This window comes from Vombatus ursinus, unplaced genomic scaffold (assembly GCF_900497805.2).
Source record: "Vombatus ursinus unplaced genomic scaffold, bare-nosed wombat genome assembly UNPS02014935.1, whole genome shotgun sequence".
Taxonomy (NCBI): Eukaryota; Metazoa; Chordata; class Mammalia; order Diprotodontia; family Vombatidae; genus Vombatus; species Vombatus ursinus.
In genome coordinates, this window is record NW_020954713.1 from 2431782 (window position 1) to 2451989 (window position 20208).

The window sequence follows — 20208 nt, forward strand, 5'->3', positions numbered from 1 at the left end:
ATAGAAAAAGCCCAAGTCTCTCATGGGGAAACTCCCTTTTTGTAGAAGAGCAACTAAGGGACAGCTCCTCCCATAATGAACAAAGCCAACCAGCACATCTTTGACCACAGACCTATCTTCCATGAGCTTCTATGAAGCTGAGGGGCTTGTCCAAATGCTCCCTAGAGGATGGGGCCTGGACCTATGATTTCACTGGGCTTAGGGAACTCCCTCTCCTAATGCAAGTAATGCAATTTGTTGTTTTAGAAAGCTACCTGGGGCACTGAGAAATTAAGTGACTTGCCCAGGTTTCATCAGAGGTAAGGTCTCAGAGGTGAGACTTGAACCCAGGTCAGAGGATGGCTTGATTTCAGGGAGACCCATGAATTCAAATGGAAAAAAAAAATTATATCTTTAGTTCCAGGTAATTGGTTTCCCTTATAATTCTAAGTATTTTCTTTTATGCATTTAAAAACATGATTCTGCAAAGGGATGCATAGGCTTCACCAGGTTGTCCAAGGGGTCCGTGACAAAAAAGGTAAGAGCCCCTGCTCCATAGGAAGGTCACTGGGAAAAGTCCTGAAGAAAGGCTCCCCACCCTCATCAGGCTGATGGGGAACTCCCCCACACTCACCCACTATAGCTCTTTGTCTCCCTGGAAAGCTCATTTTGGATCCCTTTCTTTTTCTCTCTGTTGTTCCGTCTGTCTCCGGCTGTGTCTGCCTCTCCTGTGCACCTTCCCTTCCTGTGCATTCCCACGTGCCTCTGTTTCTCTGCCTGATTTCTCTCTCTGCTATTTGCTCTCATGTTTCACCTTTTCTCTTGTCTGGGGCCTCATGGACCTTTACTTACTTTTCCCTGTCTCATGATAAGAGGAGCTAAGCAGGGGGTCAGGCCACAAACAGCCATATGCCTCACCTTACAACCAGGGCCAGCAGCATTCAGTATTGACCCCACACAGGGTGGGGTGTGGGTGGTTCTGGTGAGGTCCAGATCTTGGGAGCCTGAATCTGATTCCTCTGTGTTCTGTGTTTATTTGGTGTTCTATTCTAGGCGTTGAACCCCCTATGCTGGAAAGAGCAGAAAAAGACCACGTGTCCCCTGATCATGTGTAAGTACCCCTGATTTTACAGTAGTCCAGAGGCAAGAACGGGAGAGGCAGGCACCCGAGGGCTGAGCTGTGTGTTCTGCCTGCCCAAGTGACAAGATGAATTTGGGTGGGGAAAAGGAGGTGGAGAGGCAGGAAACCACTTACTGGCCCTTCATAATTAATCTTCCCTTTTCTTATTATTTTTTTTTTCATTTTTAGGCAATTGGGGTTAAGTGACTTGCCCAGGGTCACACAGCTAGTAAGTGTCAGGTGTTTGGTCTGAGGCCGGATTTGAACTCAGGTCCTCCTGATTTCAGGGCCGGTGCTCTATCCACCGCACCACCTAGCTGCCCCTAATCTTCCATTTTCTGATATGGTCTTTGGTCATGGGCAAGACCCTTCCTCTCTCTGATCAGTCAGCTAGTCAGTCAACAAACATCCTTGGTTTGCTTAATCTCCCAACACTGCACTGATAATCCCTCTAACCCCTTCCAACTCTGATATACCATGTACCATGAATCACTCACCTTCTCCCTGTCACTCTACAGGGAAAGAAACCTTTTTTTTTAAACAGTCAAAAACAGTGCTGATACTTAAACCAGGAAGAGCCAAAACAGAGAAAGAAAACTACAGGCCAACTTCTCTAATGAACATTGATACAAAAATTTTAAATAAACAGGCACCTGGGAGGCTCAGTCAGAGACCAGGGTAATCCTAATGAAATTTCCAACCTGGCCCCTGAGGCTTTAGGCTCTGAGGACACAAGGGGCAGAGACCATGAGCACAGACACAAAGACATAGGCACATACAGGGACCCAGACACACATTCCTTGTGCATGGTCCTCCAGCTCCCATCTCCATGTCTTTGCCCAAGCTGTCCCCCATGCCTAGAATGCCCTCCCTAGTTTCCTTCAAAGCTGAACTCAAGGACTTTCTTGATGTCTCCATCCCCTGTCCCAGCTGATAGTGCTTCACACCTCGTATTTATTTACAAATGTCTTTATTTAGAAGTGGATGGAGCACTGGGCTTTGAATCAGGAAGGCTCATCTTCATGAGTTCAAATCCGGCCTCAGACACTTACTAGCTATATGACCCTGGGCAAGTCACTTAACCCTGCTTGCCTCATCTGTAAATTGAGCTGGAGAAGGAAATAGCAAACCACTCCAGTATCTTTACCGAAAAAAAAACCCCCAAAAGTGGGGTCATGGAGAGTCAGACACAACTGAAAGGACTCAACAACAACCACCTTTCTTTATTTTGCACACATTCTTTTGTTCATATTCCTCTGATAAAATGTAGGCTCTCTGAGGGCAGGCAGTGTTTCTTTTTGTTTTCTTTGTATCTCCAGCACCAAGTCCAACAGTTGGCACGTAATAGGTGCTTAATACATACTTGATTGATTGATACACACAAACACACATAAACTCAGATTGACCCAAGTACATAGATTCAGAAAATTATGGCTTATTTACTTAATAAGTAAAAAAAAAATGTAAGGTTCATTTAAAAATTTTTTGAGTTCCAAATTCTCTCCCTCCCTTTAGCCCCTCTCCCACCCATTGAAAAGGCAAGCAGGGGCAGTTGGGTGACCCGGTGGATTGTAGTCAGCATGACCTGAATTCAAGTCTGGCCTCAGACACTTACTAGCTGTGTGACCCTGGGCAAGTCACTTAACCCCAATTGCCTTAAAAAAAAAGATAAGCAATATGATATCAATTATACACGTGACGTCACGTAAAACATACTTCCACATTAGCCATATGGAGCATCACTTGGAATAAATGCTGTGTGTCATTCTCTCTGTATCTCCCTCTAGCTTAATTGTCCAGCAAGTTCTTCAAGAGCTCAAGCAGTACCACGGGTGAGTGTTCTTAAGGCCCAGGCTAGTGCCCTGCTAGGCTCCTCCAGGGAGAAGATGACCTAGAATTTGGAGGTGACCTGACCCTAGTTCATGCTCAGGACTTTTGGTTTGTTTCCTGAGCTAGGGTTAGCAGAATGCAATGGAAAGGATGCTGAGATTTGGGAGCCAAGAGACTTGGGCTCAAGTCTCGGCTACTCAGCTCAACCACTAGTTTACTGTGTGTGTATGTATGTGTGTCTGTCTGTCTGTCTGTCTGTCCTTGGGCAGGTCCCTCCCCTATTCTGGGCCTCAGTTTCTCCATCTGTAAAATGAGGGGATTGGGCTGGATGATTCCAAAGCACCTTCCAGCTCTAATGTCCTATGATTTCTATTTCTGAGTCACAACATAGGATCATCTAGTTAGAGCTCAAAGGGGCCTGACATCAGCTCAGCACATCTTCCCTGAGCCCACCTTGTGCCCAGCCTAGAGCTCCGGGGGCATGGACCAAGCTGGTCTCACCACGGCATACGCTCTGTGCTTTTGCTCATGCTGGCCGCCCACTTGGGATCTCCTCCTTGCGCCTCTCTACCTCTTCAGATCCGCGCTTCCTTCACAGTGTAGCTCAGCTCTCCAGTCTCACCTCCTCCATGAAGCCCTCCCAGGATTATTCCTTCCTCAGCAACTGTCTTCCTAATACCTATTGCTACCAATTATTTGGAACTTACTCACACAGGGCCTCATAATGTTATTCAGGCTTCTGTAATGTGTCTCATCTCATCAAATTAGACAGTGAAGGTCATGAGGGTAGGGGCTGGCTCTCCTACATCTCTAGATCCCCTGTAAGCCCCTGGCACCTAGTATGTGCCCTCAGTCAACATTTGTAAATGAGCGTCATTGGGTTCTAAACCCAACTCTGAGCCTGTCTCAATGGGTGACCCTGAGCAAGTCACTTGCCTTCTCTGGGCCTCAGTTTTCCCATCTGCAAAATGGGAATGACCTCATCAGTCTCTTCCAGCCCTAAATCACTGTAATCCCGTATAAAGCAATTAGAGAACATTTGTAACGTATGGTCAGAGGTTGAGCTCTGTAGGGTAGACTCAATGTTGCTGGATATCAGAGAAGGGGGAGATTGCTCTCTGCGGGCTGAAGTCACCTGGTCATGTGGAAAGGCCTTGCGGGAAATGTGGATTTAGAACTGGAAAGGACCTTGGACATCGTCGGGCTCAACCCCCTCATTTTACAGTTGAGGAAAGTTAGGGCCATAGAGATGAAAGGCAACGGCGAGGACCACACATGTAGCGAGGGAGCCGCAGAGCTGGAATCTGAACCCAGATCCTTTGACTCTGATTCCAGTATGCTTTCTATGGCTCTAGAATATCAAAACTGGAATTGGGTTCTATTCAACAATTTTTTCTTTCTTGAAAAATTAATTTTTCATTGATGTCGTAGGTTTTTCTCTATCTCCATAATTTCCCTCTCCTCCTCTCCATAGAATCATCCCATATAACAAATTGTGCTTTTAAAGAGAAAAAGAAAGAGTTAAAAAATTGACATAACTGATCAATGCATCAAGAAAGTCCAAAAAGTTGTACAATGTACACCCTTTGTGGACTTCCCCCCACCCCCCGCTAAAGGGTGGGTAGGAGTGTCTTTTCATATCTTTATTTTTCAATCATGCTTGTTCATTATGGGTTTTTTTTTAAAATTGAATATTTTATTTTTCCGCAATTACACGTAAAAACAATTGTTTAACATTGTTTTTTCAAAAATTTTGAGTTCCAAATTCTCTCCCTTTCTCCCTCCCCACCCCACCCCCATTGAGAAGACAAGCAGTTTGATATAGGTTATGCTTGTGTAGTCATGTAAAACATTCTTCCATGTTAGTTCATTATTGCTTTATAACATTTATTTTTGAATTTTTTGTGTTGTTCTTTCCATTTCTATTTCAGTAAATATTTTTTTTTGTTTGTTTTTTGCTTTTTTTGGTGAGGCAATCAGGGTTAAGTGACTTGCCCAGGGTCACACAGCTAGTAATTGTTAAGTGTCTGAGGCTGGATTTGAACTCAGGTTCTCCTGACTCCAAGGCCAGAGCTCTATCTACTGCGCCACCTAGCTGCCCTCAGTAAATATTTTTTAAGTGCCCCCTCTATACCCAGGCTCCATGTTAGGTTCTTGGGATACAGAGATGCCTTCTATGAAGTTTATGTCCCATACAAGAGTAAGCCTGGCTCCAAGTGAAAGTATGCTGGGGACCAAGGAAAGATCCAGACAAAGGACTCTTGAAAACATTTGAGGAGAGAAAAAAGATCTTCTTTAGCTGGCAGGAATCAGGGAAGTCTTCTTGGAGGTTGTGGTACCTGAGCTGGGCCTTGGAGGAAGAGGAGCTTGGGAAGGCAGAGATGAGGATGGAGTCCACAGCATGCATGTCACACAGCCTAAACAAATGCATGGGGTCTGGAGAAGACGGGAAGAGATCAGGGACTGCCTAGAAGTCTCATATGACTGTCCTGGAATGTGAGGCTAGAGAATTTAGAGCTCATCTAGGCTCCCTGGCATTAGGAAGGAGGAAACAGGAGGAGGTGATGAGCCTTGAAGAACAAGTGGGATCTTTTTAGGGGAGAGTCCCAACATCATAGGAAAGACAGCCCCTGCCCTCAAAGAACTTACATTCTAATGGGAGAAAAGGCACAAATGGGAGCTGACAAGAGGGAGAAGGTACCTCCATGGGGGCACAGTATGGGAGCCCAGAAAGTTAGAAGTAGAGCCAGGAGGGGAATGAAGGTTGGCCAGCCTGAGTTCCTTCCCCAGATGGCAGCTCCTGGGAGGAATTCACCAGTGGGAGAAGGGCACTGGCGTGACAGAGGGATAATCCAGGCTGAGAGGGCTTCGGGGGCAGAGGAAGTCCCAAGCACTGAAGGAAGCTCCAGGGTGAAAGTCACTGGGGCATGGCAGTAAAGTCCTGAGATTCAAAAGCAGAGACAGGAGGGTAAGGAAGGGCCCTGGCAGGGTATCTCCAGGTGGGGAAGTAGAGGAAGTGTCAGGCAGCTCAGGCCTGGACGAATTGCTTTACACGCCTGGAAAGCTGTAGGCATCCCACCTGCTGCATATCTAGAAGGGAGGACAGGTGAGCCCCAGTCTGTGTTTGAACAGATGTATGCAGCAGACCTAAAGAGATGCTGACCAGGACGATGTTGCCCAGGACTGGTAGAATCTAAGGCTTTCCTTAAAAGGTGCTGAGTTGGGCTATTCTATTTGACCTGCACAGGGCGAAGCAAAGGGCTCACTTAGGGGATGACCCCAGGGATTCCCAGCAGAACATAACTTGGTTTGAGTTCCTGTCCAATGAGTGAGTATGTGAGGGGGTGGGGGGAGATCTGGCCCCAACTGAGTGCCTGGCTTGGGAAGGACTCCCAGGAGGAGGCCAGTGCTAATGGCTATAGTTCACAGCTGGCTTTGCAGCATGGGGGGTCTGTGGGAGAATGTTCTTGGGGATGAGCCTGGTATCACAAGAAGTTCTAACCAAGGACAGGGGAAGTGGGAGGTGAGACACCCACCAGCTTTAGGGAATAGGAATGTGCTGTTCTAATGGGCTTTGAGGAGAGCCCGTGGGCCCCAGCCCAAGGAGCTGGAAGTAGAGGAACTGACCCAGCCAGGGGTCTGATAGGTGGAACCAAGCCAAATCTCCCTGGCCTGATCCCCCTGGGCTTTTCTGATCCCCTGACCTGAGCTCTGTTGGGGATCCCGCTTCAGGAAGGAAGATGATGGGAAGAGTGAAAAGAGTGAGAAGGGGACCAAGGTGAAGCGAAGGCTGAGCTCCCTGAGAAGTCGAGTGACTGGCTCCTGGCAGAAGGATAAGGTGAGGATGGGAAACCTGGCTCCATCACCCAGCTGGAATTGGGTGTCAGCTGGGAGTATGCTGGCCAGAACTGGGCACGAGCTCTCCAGATTCTGATGGGAGCTGCCCATGTCCTCAAACACCCATGCCCCTTAGGTAGTCCCCCAACTTAATCCCCACCCTCTCCAGAAAGCACCCCAAGGTCTAGTAAGGCCTCTGTCCTGTGGGTATTTTCCCCCTCAGGGCCCTGTATCCTGCTAAGGCTGTTCTCAGTGTGATCAGATACAAAGAACTCTGGATCTGGAGTCCAGGGACCTGGATTCAAATCCTGACTCTGTGTCCTTGGGCAAGGCACAACCCCTCTGGTCTTCAGTTTCCTTATCTGTAAAGTGAAAGGGATATAATGGCCTCTCCAGTTCCTTCTGACTCGAAATCTATGATATGATATGAAATTATATGATATATACATGATTCAGGATGACTAAGGGGCCCCTTCCATAAATCTGAACCCAGATCTTCCTGGCTCCAGACCCAGTGTTCTGTCTGCTGCACCATCAGCTTCTCTAGTTTCCTCATCTGTAAAATAAAGGTAACTCAGCTCTAAAACTATGCTTCTCTGAGCAGTTCTAAGACCTTCCTTCCTTCTTTCTCAGGGTAAGAACAAAGAACAACAGAAAGAGATAGAGCTGAGGGAAAAATGGAGAAGCATAAATGGTCACCAGTTAGTGCCAGGGACTTTCTCCAGCTGTATCAACTGCTCCCTGTGTAGCAAACCCCTGCTCAATCGGAATGGGCTGCAATGCTTGAGTGAGTACCCCGGGCTGCTGGCCTTTCACAGAACTGGCTTCCTGCTGAGTGCCTTTCCTTGGTTGGCTCCCCAAGTTCATCTCCTATCCCTTCCCCGCCTGCTGCCCTTCCACACTGCTCCCTACCCCTTCCCCGCCTGGCTGTCCTTCTGGATTGTCCTGTCACTCACCTGTCTGGCTGTGCTTTTCCCACCTGCCCGATTTCCTCTCTCCCTCTGGGGCCACCATTTCTACCATTGCCTGGCTGCTCTGGCTCACTGTTCCTCCCCCACTCTAACCAGTTCCCTCTTTCAAACTGTTAGCATGGGCACATTCTCATTATTTTCCCTAAAGGACTTCATGAGCTTCCAATGTCAAGGACAGGAGTCTAGTGGGAAAAGGCTGGATTTGGAGTCGGAGACTTGGGTTTGAATCCCAAGATAACCACTTTAATCCCTTTGTAACCTTGGGCAGCTAGGTGGCACCATAGTGCATAGAGTGCTGGGCCTGGAGTCAGGAAGACTCATTTATTTTCCTGAGTTCAAATCCAGCTTCAGACACTTACTAGCTGTGTGATCCTGGGCAAGTCACTTAACCCTATTTGCCTCAGTTTCCTCATCTGTAAAATAAGCTGGAGAAAGAAATCACAAACCACTCCAGTACCTTTGCCAAGAAAACCCCAAATGGGGTCACGAAGACTTGGACACAACTGAAAAATGACCAAAGACCGTATGTGGATCAGTAGTTCCAAAACACAGTACTTTGTGAGCTCTGACTGGCCTGGGGTAGTGGCAGAAGGAGGATGAAGTCATAGTCAGATCTGCCCTATGGTATTCATTTGGCCAGGAGTAAATGCAGAGGAAGGAAGGAAGAAAACAAGCATTTATCAAATGCTTACTATGTGCCAGGCACTGTGCTAAACACTTTACAAATATTATCTCATTTGATCTTCACAACCACCCTGGGAAGGAGGTACTATTATTATTATCTCCATTTTACAGATGAGAAAACTGAGGCAAATGGAGGTAAAGTGACTTCCCTGCTGAGAAGGGAAAATTTTTTTGTGACCAGTACAAATACCTGGCATTTCCTTGGTGGCTGCTCTGAAAAATCTATCCTTCTCTCTTAGATGGATAATTTGTTCTCTCGGGGACCAAAATGGGAGGCAGGTTAAGCACTCAACTTTCAATCAGAGATTTAGGGACGGTAGATAAGGAAGCAGGTACTTCTACTTTTCTATCAATTAATCAATAAACATTTATTTCTATGTGCCAGGCACTGTGCTAAGTGTTGGGGATACAAAAAGAAGCAAAAGACAGTCCCTGCCCTCAAGAAGCTTACAATCTAAATAAGGAGACAACATGCAAACAAATATTTACAAAGCAAGCTCTACACAGGATAAATAGGAAAATAATTAACAGACAGGTCTGGGGAAAGGCTTCCAGTAAAAGAAAGGATTTTAGTTGGGACTTGAAGGAAATCAGGCAGGTCAGTAGATGGTGTAGAAGAAGGTGAGTGTCCCAGGCATACCTAGCAAGCACTTACAACTCTTTAGAGTTTGCAGAACAATTTATAAAAATTATTTAATTTAATTCTCACAACAACCCTGGGAGGTAGGGATTATTATTATCTGCATTTTATAGATGAGGAAACTGAGGCAGACAGGTTAAGGGACTTGCCCAGGGTCACACAGCTAGGATGTATCTGAAGTGGGATTTGCACTCGGGTCCTCTAGACTTCAGGTTTTGTGCTTTATCCGCCCAGTTGCCATTTACTGCTTATGTGACCAACCTTAAGCAAATTCCCTAACCTCCACTGAGGCACTGTCTTTTCAAGGGTAAAACATGAAGCTTGGATTAGATGGCCTCTGAGGGTTCATCTGAGATCCCTACCAGCTTTTTTTTTTTTTTAAGGCAATTGGAGTTAAATGACTTGCCCAGGGTCACACAGCTAGTGAGTGTCAAGTGTTTGATCTGAGGCCCGATTTGAACTCAAGTCCTTCTGACTTCAGGGCTGGTGCTCTATCCACTGTGCCACCTCCCTACCAGCTCTTGATCCCTCCTTTTAGGTCTGAAATAATCTGTAGTCAGGGCTGTGACTAGGAATTTGAGTATTTAGGGCAAATTTAGGGGTGCGGAGGAGAGTACACAGGTGTACTTGGGAAAGAGTTTTCCCATAGGGGTGGAGCTAAGTGTTATGTCCGCATGGAGACTTGAAGGGTGTGATACCACAGGAGCTCCCTGAAGCCTGACTCTTGGGTAAGTCCCAGACTGACCCTAGCCTCCCCGATCAGGGATGATGGGACCTCATTCTCAGCCACGGCAGGGACCTGCCCATGGAAGGAGGGAGAATTGAGAAGGTGCAGCCTTATTATCCATGTCCCTCCCTGGCTGGCCCCAGCAGAGGTCAGGGAAAACCCCGACAGCCACGGGTCCTGTCCGATGGTCCCAATACCCTTCTTGGCTGCCCAGGGCTGGGTGTACAGACCATCCGGTGATGGCCAGGGCTGAGTGGTGCTGAGTTAATTGGATAAGTTGGTTGGGGTTGAAAGGGAAGCTGTTTTCTGGTGCTAATGGAAAACATTACCAACTCCCAGAGCCCGAGGCATTTTCTGTTCTACCAGAACACTGGGCTCACTTGGGCGATAGAAACATTATCTCTTGTCATTTTGATTCAGTGTTTCTGACTCTGGAGCTTTACGGGAACTGAGGTGAAATTCTTGGGTGTGTTTGTGTGTGTATGTGTGTGTGTGTAGCCCCATCACAAGAGCCTCAGAGGCGAGGCTACGTGGCTGGCGATTTAACCTGTTTGGGCGTCTTATCTGCCTACACAGGCAGCGTGGCGTATTGATAAAGCTTTGGACTCAGGGTTAGGAAAACCTGAATTCAGATCCTGTATCAGTTACTTGTTAACTATGTAACCCGGGAACAGTCATTTAACTCGTCTTAGCCTCCCTTTGCTCCTGGTTTTCTCTATACCTCCTCGGGACCTCTTTTGGGTCCACTCCCCTACGGCTGCCTGGGTCGGCCTACTTCTAGCCCCTCCCATCCTGGGCCCTGCCCTAGATGCTGTACTTAAATTAAGTCCTTTACATAAACAAGCTGCTCCTATTTACATAAAGGCATTAGATGAATCCCAGGGCGCCCAGGTGGTGGTATTATCACAGGCTCTCTGCTGTGTGTGTCATGAAGAGTGAACAATAATTCCTTAAACAGGCTTGTTGGAGGAGAGAGGAGCCTCCTGTCTTAGATCAAGCCTACTCTGTTTCTGGACGGGCTGTGATTTTACCAGGCTGTATTTAACACAGACAGACAGACAGATAAAAGTTGCCTGCCACTGAGAGGGAAGAAGGTGTAGTTGATAGAGTGTTAGTTTGGAAGACCTGGGTTCAAGTCAGGCCTTAGACACTGTGTGACCTTGGGCAAGTCATTTAACCTTTCTCTGCTGCTATCTATTATCCTTATCTATAAAATAGGGATAATAATAGCATTTACCTCCCAGGAGGATGGGTGGAAATGAGGAAGGAAATAAAACATTTATATAGCACCTACTATGTGCCAGACACTGCACTAAGCATCTTTCTTTCTCATTCTTTCTCTTTCTTCCTTTCTTTCATCCTTTCTTTTATTATTGCAAATTTTATCTGATTTGATTCTCACAACCCTGGGAAGTAGGTGCTATTATTACCCTATTTTCTTTTTTTTTAACTTTATTAATTTATTTTGATTTATCAACAATCACTTCCATAAGCTTTTGAGTTTTAAATTTTTCTCCCCCTACCTCCCCACCTGCCTCCTCAAGATGGAACGAAATCTGATATAGGCTATACATATACATTCCTATTAAGCATTTTCACATTAGTGATATTGTGAGGAAGAATTAGAACCAATAGGAGGAACCACCAGAAAGAGGAAACAAAACAAAACAAATGAAAAAAAAATAGCAAATAGTATGCTTCGATCTGCATTCAAACTCCATAGTTCTTTCTTTGGATGTGGATAACATTTTCCATCATGAGACCTTTGGAGATGTCTTAGATCCTTGCATTGCTGAGAAGGGTTAAGTCTATCAATATTAGTCATTGCACAATGTGGCTGTTACTGTGTACAACGTTCTCCTGGTTCTGCTCACTTCACTCAGCATCAGACCATACAAGGCTTTCCAGGTTTTTCTGAAGTCTGCCTGCTCATCATTTCTTATAGCACAATAGTATTCCATTACATTCATATATCACAACTTGTTGAGCCATTCCCCAATTGAAGGGCATCCTCTCAGTTTCCAATTCTTTGCCGCCACAGAAAGAGCTGCTATAAATATTTTTGTACATGTGAGTCCTTTTCCCATTTGTATGATCTCTTTGGGATACAGCCCTAGCAGTGCTATTGCTGGGTCAAAGGGTATGCACATTTTTATAGCCCTTTGGGCATAGTTCCAAATTGCTCTCCAAAATAGTTGGATCATTTCACAACTCCACCAACAATGCATTAGTGTTTCAATTTTCCCATATCTTCTCCAACATTTATCATTTTCCTGTTTTGTCATGTTGGCCAATCTGATAGTTGTGATGTATTACCCCACCTTCTATTTGAAGAAACTAAGTCAGGCAGAGGTTAAATGACTAGCCCGGGGTCACACAACTAGTACATATCTGAGGTCAGATTTGAACTCGTCTTCCTGACTCCAGGCTGCATTCTCTCTCTTGTGCTAGAGTTCATGACCTTGTTTTGTTTTAATATTTTAAGAACTGTATTTCAATATAATTGGTTTTCTTTGTAATTCTATATGTTTTATTTGATACATTTAACAACATGATTCTGAGAAGGGGTCCATCCATAAGGCAGACAGTCATCAGACTGACTGGCAAAGGGTTCCTAGATTTGATGATGTCAAAAGTCACTTCTGGCTCTAAATTGATGCTCCTATGGCTTCTGAGGCACCTTCTGACTCATGACAATAGTGATCCAAAGAAATCAGAAGCTGAATGGATAAATTAAAAAAAAAACAATAACTTGAGATTGGTCTAGAGCCTTCTGAAATTCAAACTCTGTGTCATCTTTCTTTATGAAAGAAAAGGAAGCTGCCAGGAAAAATCCAAAGGGAGGTTTTGGCAGCTTGCCCAGGATGGTACTGATAAATGAGACAGGAATTCCAGCCAGAATGGTAAATTGTGGGAAGGCCTCCAGGAAAGGAGAGGAGAAAACCTACGGAAGGTCCTGGACAGATCCCCCGGGAAAGCCACCAGAATCCTGGCTGGACAGGCAGTCCTGAAAAGGGAGCTGTCCTCAAGTCAAGACAGCTGACTGTATCCCAGCTCTGTGAAGCCGGTCAGCTCCATGCTTGGCCAGCTCCTTCTCCGATTTCCTTTTCAGTCATCCTCTTGTTTTCCTTCGGGGCTTCCTCAGAACTTGGCTCAGTCCACACCTGCCCCTAGGTGGGCTTTCTTGGCAGGCAGATGACTGGTTTTGTCCTACTATGAACCTTTTTTTTTTTTTCTTGAGCAGCTGGTGCAAGAGAATCAGTGGTTGAGCTTTAAGACTTAGGATTATGCCACCTTCTCTTGGGAGGCCCTTTTCATGCCCGGTGGCCAGAGAAATATCATAGGACCACAGCCAGCTACTTGGAAGGGACTTCAGAGGTCATCTAGACCCAACCTCCTCATTTTACAGATGAGGAAACTGAGGCTGAGAAAGGTCATAGGACCAGAGACCTAGAGCTGGAGGGGTCTAGAGGTCATCTAGACTTGGGCCAGTTTCTTGCTATTGTCTTGGATTTATCAGATGATATTTTCTCTTCCCACACACAAAAAAAACTCTGTTGTATTTTATATCACAAAGAATTGTCTGGAGCAGCTACAAGGGTGTTTCAACTTCTTGTGTCAATAGGTGGCAGGCACAGCTCTATGTGAAACTATGCCAGCCTGGTTGGTTTTATTATTGTTGCCCAGGATTGGCAAGGGGAGGAGGAAGAGCAAAGGGAGAGAAGGGACAGAGGGGAAGGAGAGGAGAAAAGGGAGAGAGGAGGGAAAGGGGAAGGAGAGGAGAGAGAGAGACAGAGAGGAGAAGGAGAATTGGGGAGAAAAGGGAGGGTAGAAGAGAGAAAGGGGAAAAGAAGGGAGAGGGAGAGGAGAAAGAGGAAAAGAAGGGAGAGGGAGAGGAGAAAGGGGAAAAGAAGGGAGAGGGAGAGGAGAAAGGGAAAAGAGGAAAGAGGGGAGAGAAGGAAGAGAAGAGAGGGAGAGGGGAAAGAAGGGAGGGGAAAGGGAGATAGGGAAGAGAAAGAGAGGAAGAGGAGGAGAAGGAAGGGAGAGAAGAAAGGAGAGAGAGGAAAGAGGGAAGAGAGGGGAGAAGAGTAGAGAGATATTCCCACTCTCTATTTTATGTATAACTATTGTCCAAGACCTAGTCAGAATTGTGAATTTTCATAAGCTACAAGGAGAAAGGCTTCATTCAGTTTAATTAATTTCAATTCAATTCAACAAATATGAGAACCCGGGCAGTCACTTAACCTCCATATTGGTGAAACAATAGAGTAAAGACCAGATGGCTTTTGAGGTCCCTTCCAATGCTAAATCTAGGCAACAAGGTGGCACGGTGGTCTGATTGGAGTCAGGAAGTCCTGTGTTTGGTTCCTGCCTCAGATACTTACTAGCTGTGTGATCCTGGGCAGGTCATTTAAACTCTGCCTTGGTTTCCCCATCTGTAAAATTTTGATAATAGTAGCACTTCCCTCCCAAGGTTGTTGTGAGGATTGAACGAAATAATATATGCAAAGGGCATTTTGCAAACCTCAAAAGTGCTATATAAATGTTAGCTACTGTGACCCTAAGAATATTTCTTAAATATCTACTATGTGTAAGTGCTATACTGCCTTAGGGATACAAAAACAATGACGAAAGAGTCCTTCTCCCTAAGGAACTTCTATCCTACTGGGTCAAAGAACATGTGCACATATAATCAACCAATCAAAAGTCATTTCTTAAATATAACTCAATACCCACTATGTGCCAGGCACTGTGCTAGGCTGAGGATACGAAGACAAAATGGAAAGACTTCCTGCCCTCAAGAGCTTAGCATTTTGCTGGGGTAAACAACATGGGTACATATCAGTAAGCAGGAAGCATATTTCAATCAACAAGCATTTATCAAACTTCTACTGTGTGCTAAACACCAGGAATCTGAATACAAAAATGAAATTCTGCCTGCCCTCATGGAGCTTACATTCTATCTAGGCGAAGTATTTTCAAGAGGGTGAAAGGTACTAACAGCTCTGGGAATCCAGAAAGGCCTTGCGGAGCAGGTCTCCCTTGAGCAGTGCATTCAAGAAACTAGGCAGAGATGAAAAAGATGGGGAAATTTGGGGTGGGGGCATTAGGACGAGTGTACAAAGACAAACAGGGCGGAGTTGGAACACCGTGCATGGGGGACAGCCAGCAGGCCAGTTTGACTGGAATTGGACAGGGTAGGAAGGGGACTAGTATGAAATAAGACTGGAAAAGCCAGATTATATGCAGTTCTATATGTCTGATAGCTCTAGGGCACAGAGCAGGGGAAAGTCCCCTGCTGAGTCAGCCTTCCTGCCCACTTAGCTTTTGGGAGAAAAGGCAGGGTTGGGCTTTGTTTGTTAACTTCTTTTGGGTAGTGGATGCTTTGGGCAGTCTTGTGAATAATGGTGTTTGAACACATTGAATAAAATGCATAGAATTACAAAGAAAAGCAACTATATTGAAACATATTAATAAAAATGAGTTTGTGAGCCCCATTCAAAAACTCCTGGCTTGGAGATTTCTGCTACCTCTTACTAGGTGGCAGAGGGTTGCTGCCATCCTTCATAATAAACAAAGCAAGTGGGGCAGCCAGGTGGCGCAGTACATAGAGCACCGGCCCTGAAGTCAGGAAGACCTGAGTTCAGATCCGACCTCAGACCAAACACTTGACACTTACTAGCTGTGTGACCCTGGGCAAGTTACTTAACCCCAATTCCCCAATTGCCTTTAAAAAAAAAAAAAGCAAGTTAATGACTGGGACACTCTGATCCACAAGCTTGAACCCTAACTTTGTGACTGAGTAAGTTGCTTCCCCTTGAGGGCCTCAGTTTCCCCAGAATCACAAACTCTGAATTGGAAAGGATCTCAGCAGCCGCTGTAACATACCCAACAAGAGGTCCTTGGGCGGCTGCTTCCTTCTGACATAGAAAACACTTGAAGACCCCTATCATAATCGCCCTCCCCCTGAGCATTCTCTTCTCCAGACTAAAGATTCCCAGCTCCCTCAATTGAACTTCATATGACATGAACTCGAGGCCCTTTGCCATCCATGCTGCCCTCCTGCGGACCCTCTCTAGCTTATCCATCTCCTTTTTAAATTGTGTGCACAGAAATGAACACAAGCTCATGCTGAAATCTGATGACAGCATAACACTCGTTATCTTCTCCAAGAAGATGTTCAGATCATCTTCTCTTGGGTCGTCAGCCTTTGGACACAGGCGATTCTGGCCTCTTAAACTTGTGAGGTTGCCATGAAGGCTGGAAACCACGATCTCACCATCACTGTTTGCTCATAAATTCTCAGAGAAAGGAACACAAAGCCAAAGAGGCAACCAGAGACTTGAGGTGCAGTCTCACTCTTGTCCAGGACAGCAATTGTGCTCATTGCCAGGTATATGCAGTTGCCATTGCTACTGCCCTCTGGCATTCCTGGAAACTTTGCCTCCCAATGCAGTCCAAGACCGAATTGTTTGTTTGTTTGATTGCTTCTGATGAGCTTGCAGTCCACTGAGACCCCTAGATCTTTTTCAGAATGGCCACTGTCTTAACCATACCTCTCCAATCTTGTATTGCGAAGCTGATTTTGGTACCCAACTGTAAGACTTTATTTACATTTATCCCTATTGAATGTCATTTTATTAGATTCAACTCAGTGCTCCAGCCTGTCAATAACCTTTTGGATCCTGACTATCATCCAGTGTACTAACTCTCCACTCCCAGCTTTGGGTCATCTGCAAATTTGATAAGCATATCAATGTCTCCATCCAAGTCACTGATAAAAAAAATTAAAAAGCACCAATCCCTGGGGCACTCCAGTGAAGACCCTTTCTCATGCTGGCATTGGACCGCTAACAACTACTCTGAGTTTGGCCATCTGGTCAACTCTGGGTCCATCTAATTATCATCTAGTCCATATCTCTCCATTTTCTCCACAAGAATAGTGTGAGATATCAAAAACTTTGCTGAAAATCTAAGTAAGTTACATATCAGGGATATAAAAGCCTTCCCTTCCTATACCATCTTAAAAACTATATCATAAAAAAGGAAATGAGGTTAATCTCACCTGACCTTTACTAGCATCTACCATGCTGGCTCTTTGTAATCACTGCTTCCCTTCTAGACCTTTGCCAACCATATCTTTAATGATCGATTCCAGAATTTTCTTAGAAATTGAAGTCAAACTTAAAGATTCTGTTATTCCTTTTTTTTTTTTTTTTTTTTTTTTTGCATATTGTTACATCGGCCCTTCCCCGATCTTGTGGTTCCTTTCTCCCATTTTCACGATCTTTCAGATGTCACTGATGGCAGCCTAGTCATCGCATCTGCCCATTCTTTCAGAACTTGAGGTTGGAGTTCATCTGGGCTGGGCTCCTCAAGGGCAGCTCGATGCTCTCTCATTACCACCTTACTCACCCGGGTCATCAAGTCCCTGTTAGTCATTTTCCAGTACAAAGGTCACATATGCTCCTTGGGGAGAAAACAGAAACACAGTAGGAGCTGACTAGCTCTGCCTTCTCTCTGGTGAGAGTTATCATCCTCCTGCCTTCCCACGCAAAGATCCTGTTCCTTCTTTGATCCTCTGTCCCTCCATTTTCTCTCTTTTCCTCTTCTATAAAACGAGGAGTTTAAACTGGATGATTCAATTCCACTTAAGAAGCTTTTTTTTTCTTTTTTTTTCGCTTTTTGGTGAGGCAATCGGGGTTAAGCGACTTGCCCAAAGTCACATAGCTAGGAAATGTCAAGTGTCTGAGGGCGGATTTGAACTCAGGTCCTCCTGACTCTATCCACTTTGCCACCTAGCCGCCCAGCTTAAGAAACTTTTAAGGACTGCTCTTTGCACAGCCCTGCCTTTAGGGCTGGAGATAATAATTACCACTGACATTTATGGCAAAATTGGCAATAGTACCTTGCATTTATCATTTCATCTGAGTTCCTTTTTACAAGTGAGGAAACAGAGCATCCTACATGTTATGCCATGTGCCCATGGTCACATAGCTAGCAAGTATCAGAGGCAGCATCTGAACCCAGTTCTTCCTGATCCCAGGTCCATTATTCTCTTTACTATACTAGGTCAGTGGGAAACAGATTCACTACTCACAAGACCTCCCACATCTGGACTAAGTATAAGACGGAAGAGGCTTAGTTGGGCAGTAATCTTTCTGAAACACATTTGAAGATGTCAGTAGACTACATGCTGAATATGACTGCCATAGGAGATAACCACTCTGAAATCTGATGCTATCTTGGGCTGCTGTGAGAGAGGAATAACTTCCAGGTCCAAGGAGGTGATCAGCCTGGTGTTTTGTGCCCTGGTCAGAGCACATCTGAAATATTGTGTTTAGTTCCAAGTATTGGAGGAAGGCAAGTGGGACAGCAAGGGGTCCCGAGTCCCTGTTCTGTCAATACCAATTGAGGAGAATGGAAATGTTTAGGCTGGAGAGGAGAATGCTCAGTGGAGCCCATGACATCTGTGAATTATTTGAAGGGCTTTCATACAGAGGAGGTATCCAGTTTGTCCTGTTTGGTCCTAGAGGGCAGAAACAGGAGCAATGAGGAGAAGTTTCAAAGAGACCGATTTAGGATTTATGTGGGAGAAAGCTTAATCATTATTGTTGTTGTTATTCGGTTGTTTCAATCATGTCTGATTCTCTGTGAACCCATTTGGGATTTTCTTGGCAAAGATACTGGAGTGGTTTGCCATTTTCTTCTCCGGCTCATTCTACAGATGAGGAAAATGAGGCAAACAGGGTGAAGCGACTTGCCCAGTATCATACACTCGGGTCTTCGTGACTTTCGGCCTGGCTCTCTATCCACTGTCTCACCTACCTGCCCTGTCCATAAAAGGAATGGACTTGCCTGGGGACATCCTGTTTCATTAGCAGTGAACTTCCTTTCCTCCTAAATCTTTTCCTCTCCCATTCCTTCTATCTTCTGTTACTGAAACTTGGCTCTCCCCAATGACACAGCCTCCCTGGCCACCCTTCCCAATACTGGCTGCACCTTCGCTCATTTCCCTGGACTCACTGGTCAAGGCAGGGGAGTTGGAATATTCCTTGGTTCTCTCCCTATCTCCATCACTCAGTGACCTCTCCTCCTTTCTACCACCCACTCCAAATCCTGGTAGCTCTTGTCTTTATACCACCAGGTAACCCCCCTTCCTTACTCAATGAGTTAGGCACATGGCTCATCATCCTCCCTAACTCCTGCTCTCGTACTAGGGAACTTAGGCATACCCATTGACTCTCCTTCAAACACCCTAACTACTCAGTTCCTCAGCCTACTTATTTCCCATGACCATCTCCCCCATTATATTGTGAGCTCCTTGGGGGAAGGGAATGAATGTCTTTCGCCTTTTTGTATCACTAGCACTTAGTGCCTGGGCACATAGTAGACGCTTGCTTAATAAATGTTTATTGATTGGCCTTAGTCACACACAAAGAGGAGCAGATAGGTAGCAAATTGAATAGAACACTGGGCTTGCAATCAGGAAGAATCATCTTCATGAGTTCAAATCTGGCCTCAGACACAGACTAGCTGTGTGACCGTGGGCAAGTCACTTAACCTGTTTGCCTCAGTTTCCTCATCTGTAAAACATTAGCTAGAGAAGGAAATGGCAAACCACGCCAATATCTTTGCCAAGAAAACCCCAAAAATGGGGTCATGAAGAGTCAGACACAAATGAAATGACAGAATAACACATACCCAAAGATGGTCATATCCTTGACCGCATTGCCATCATCCACAAATGCATCACCTTCATGTTCAAGAATTCTGAAATCCCCTTTTCTGACCATAATCTATTGACTTTTTACCACTTCCTCTGCTTTCCCTTACCAAACCCTATTCTTCATCCACAAAGTGACCTTCAATCCCTCAACTGTTCAATTCTCTCCCAAGCCATCTCTCCTGAGCTAGCCACTCTTCTCTTTTTCCCCATCTTGACCCTTTGGTGAACCAATTCCACTCAATACTGTCTTCTTCTCTAAAGTCCTTAGCCCCCTTATCATATTGCTGATTGCTGGGTCAAAGGGTACGTACAATTTTATAGCCCTTTGGGCATAGTTCTAAGTTGCTCTTCAGAATGGTTGGATCAGTTCACAACTCCACCAATAATACATTAGTGTTCCAATTTTCTCACATCTCCAACATTTATCATTTTCCTGTTTTGTCATGTTGGCCATTCTGATAGGTATGATGTGGTACCTCAGAGTTGTTTTGATTTGCATTTCTCTATTCAATAGTGATTTAGAGCACTTTTTCATATGACTATAGATAGCTTTAATTTTTTCCTCTGCAACTGCTTGTTCATATCCCTTGACGATTTATCAATTGGGGAATGACTTGTATTCTTATAAATTTGACTCAGTTCGCCATATATTTTAGAAATGATGCCCTTATCAGAGATACTGGCTGTAAA

At 45.2% G+C, this 20208-nt stretch overlaps 1 protein-coding gene across 6 annotated transcripts in view; it reads left to right on the top strand.

Moving 5' to 3' along the window:
* The window catches only part of ARHGEF18 (Rho/Rac guanine nucleotide exchange factor 18), a 111866-nt gene that overhangs the window by 28968 nt on the left and 62690 nt on the right, over positions 1-20208 (top strand). For 4 of the 6 annotated variants that reach the window (XM_027844082.1, XM_027844083.1, XM_027844086.1 and 1 more), the window contains exons 6-10: positions 1033-1090; positions 2887-2931; positions 6177-6257; positions 6662-6767; positions 7400-7553. In XM_027844082.1, the coding sequence (XP_027699883.1) occupies positions 1033-1090; positions 2887-2931; positions 6177-6257; positions 6662-6767; positions 7400-7553 (444 nt within the window). The remainder of the gene's footprint in view (positions 1-1032; positions 1091-2886; positions 2932-6176; positions 6258-6661; positions 6768-7399; positions 7554-20208) is intronic. The other 2 variants (XM_027844087.1, XM_027844088.1) reach the window with 1 other exon arrangement.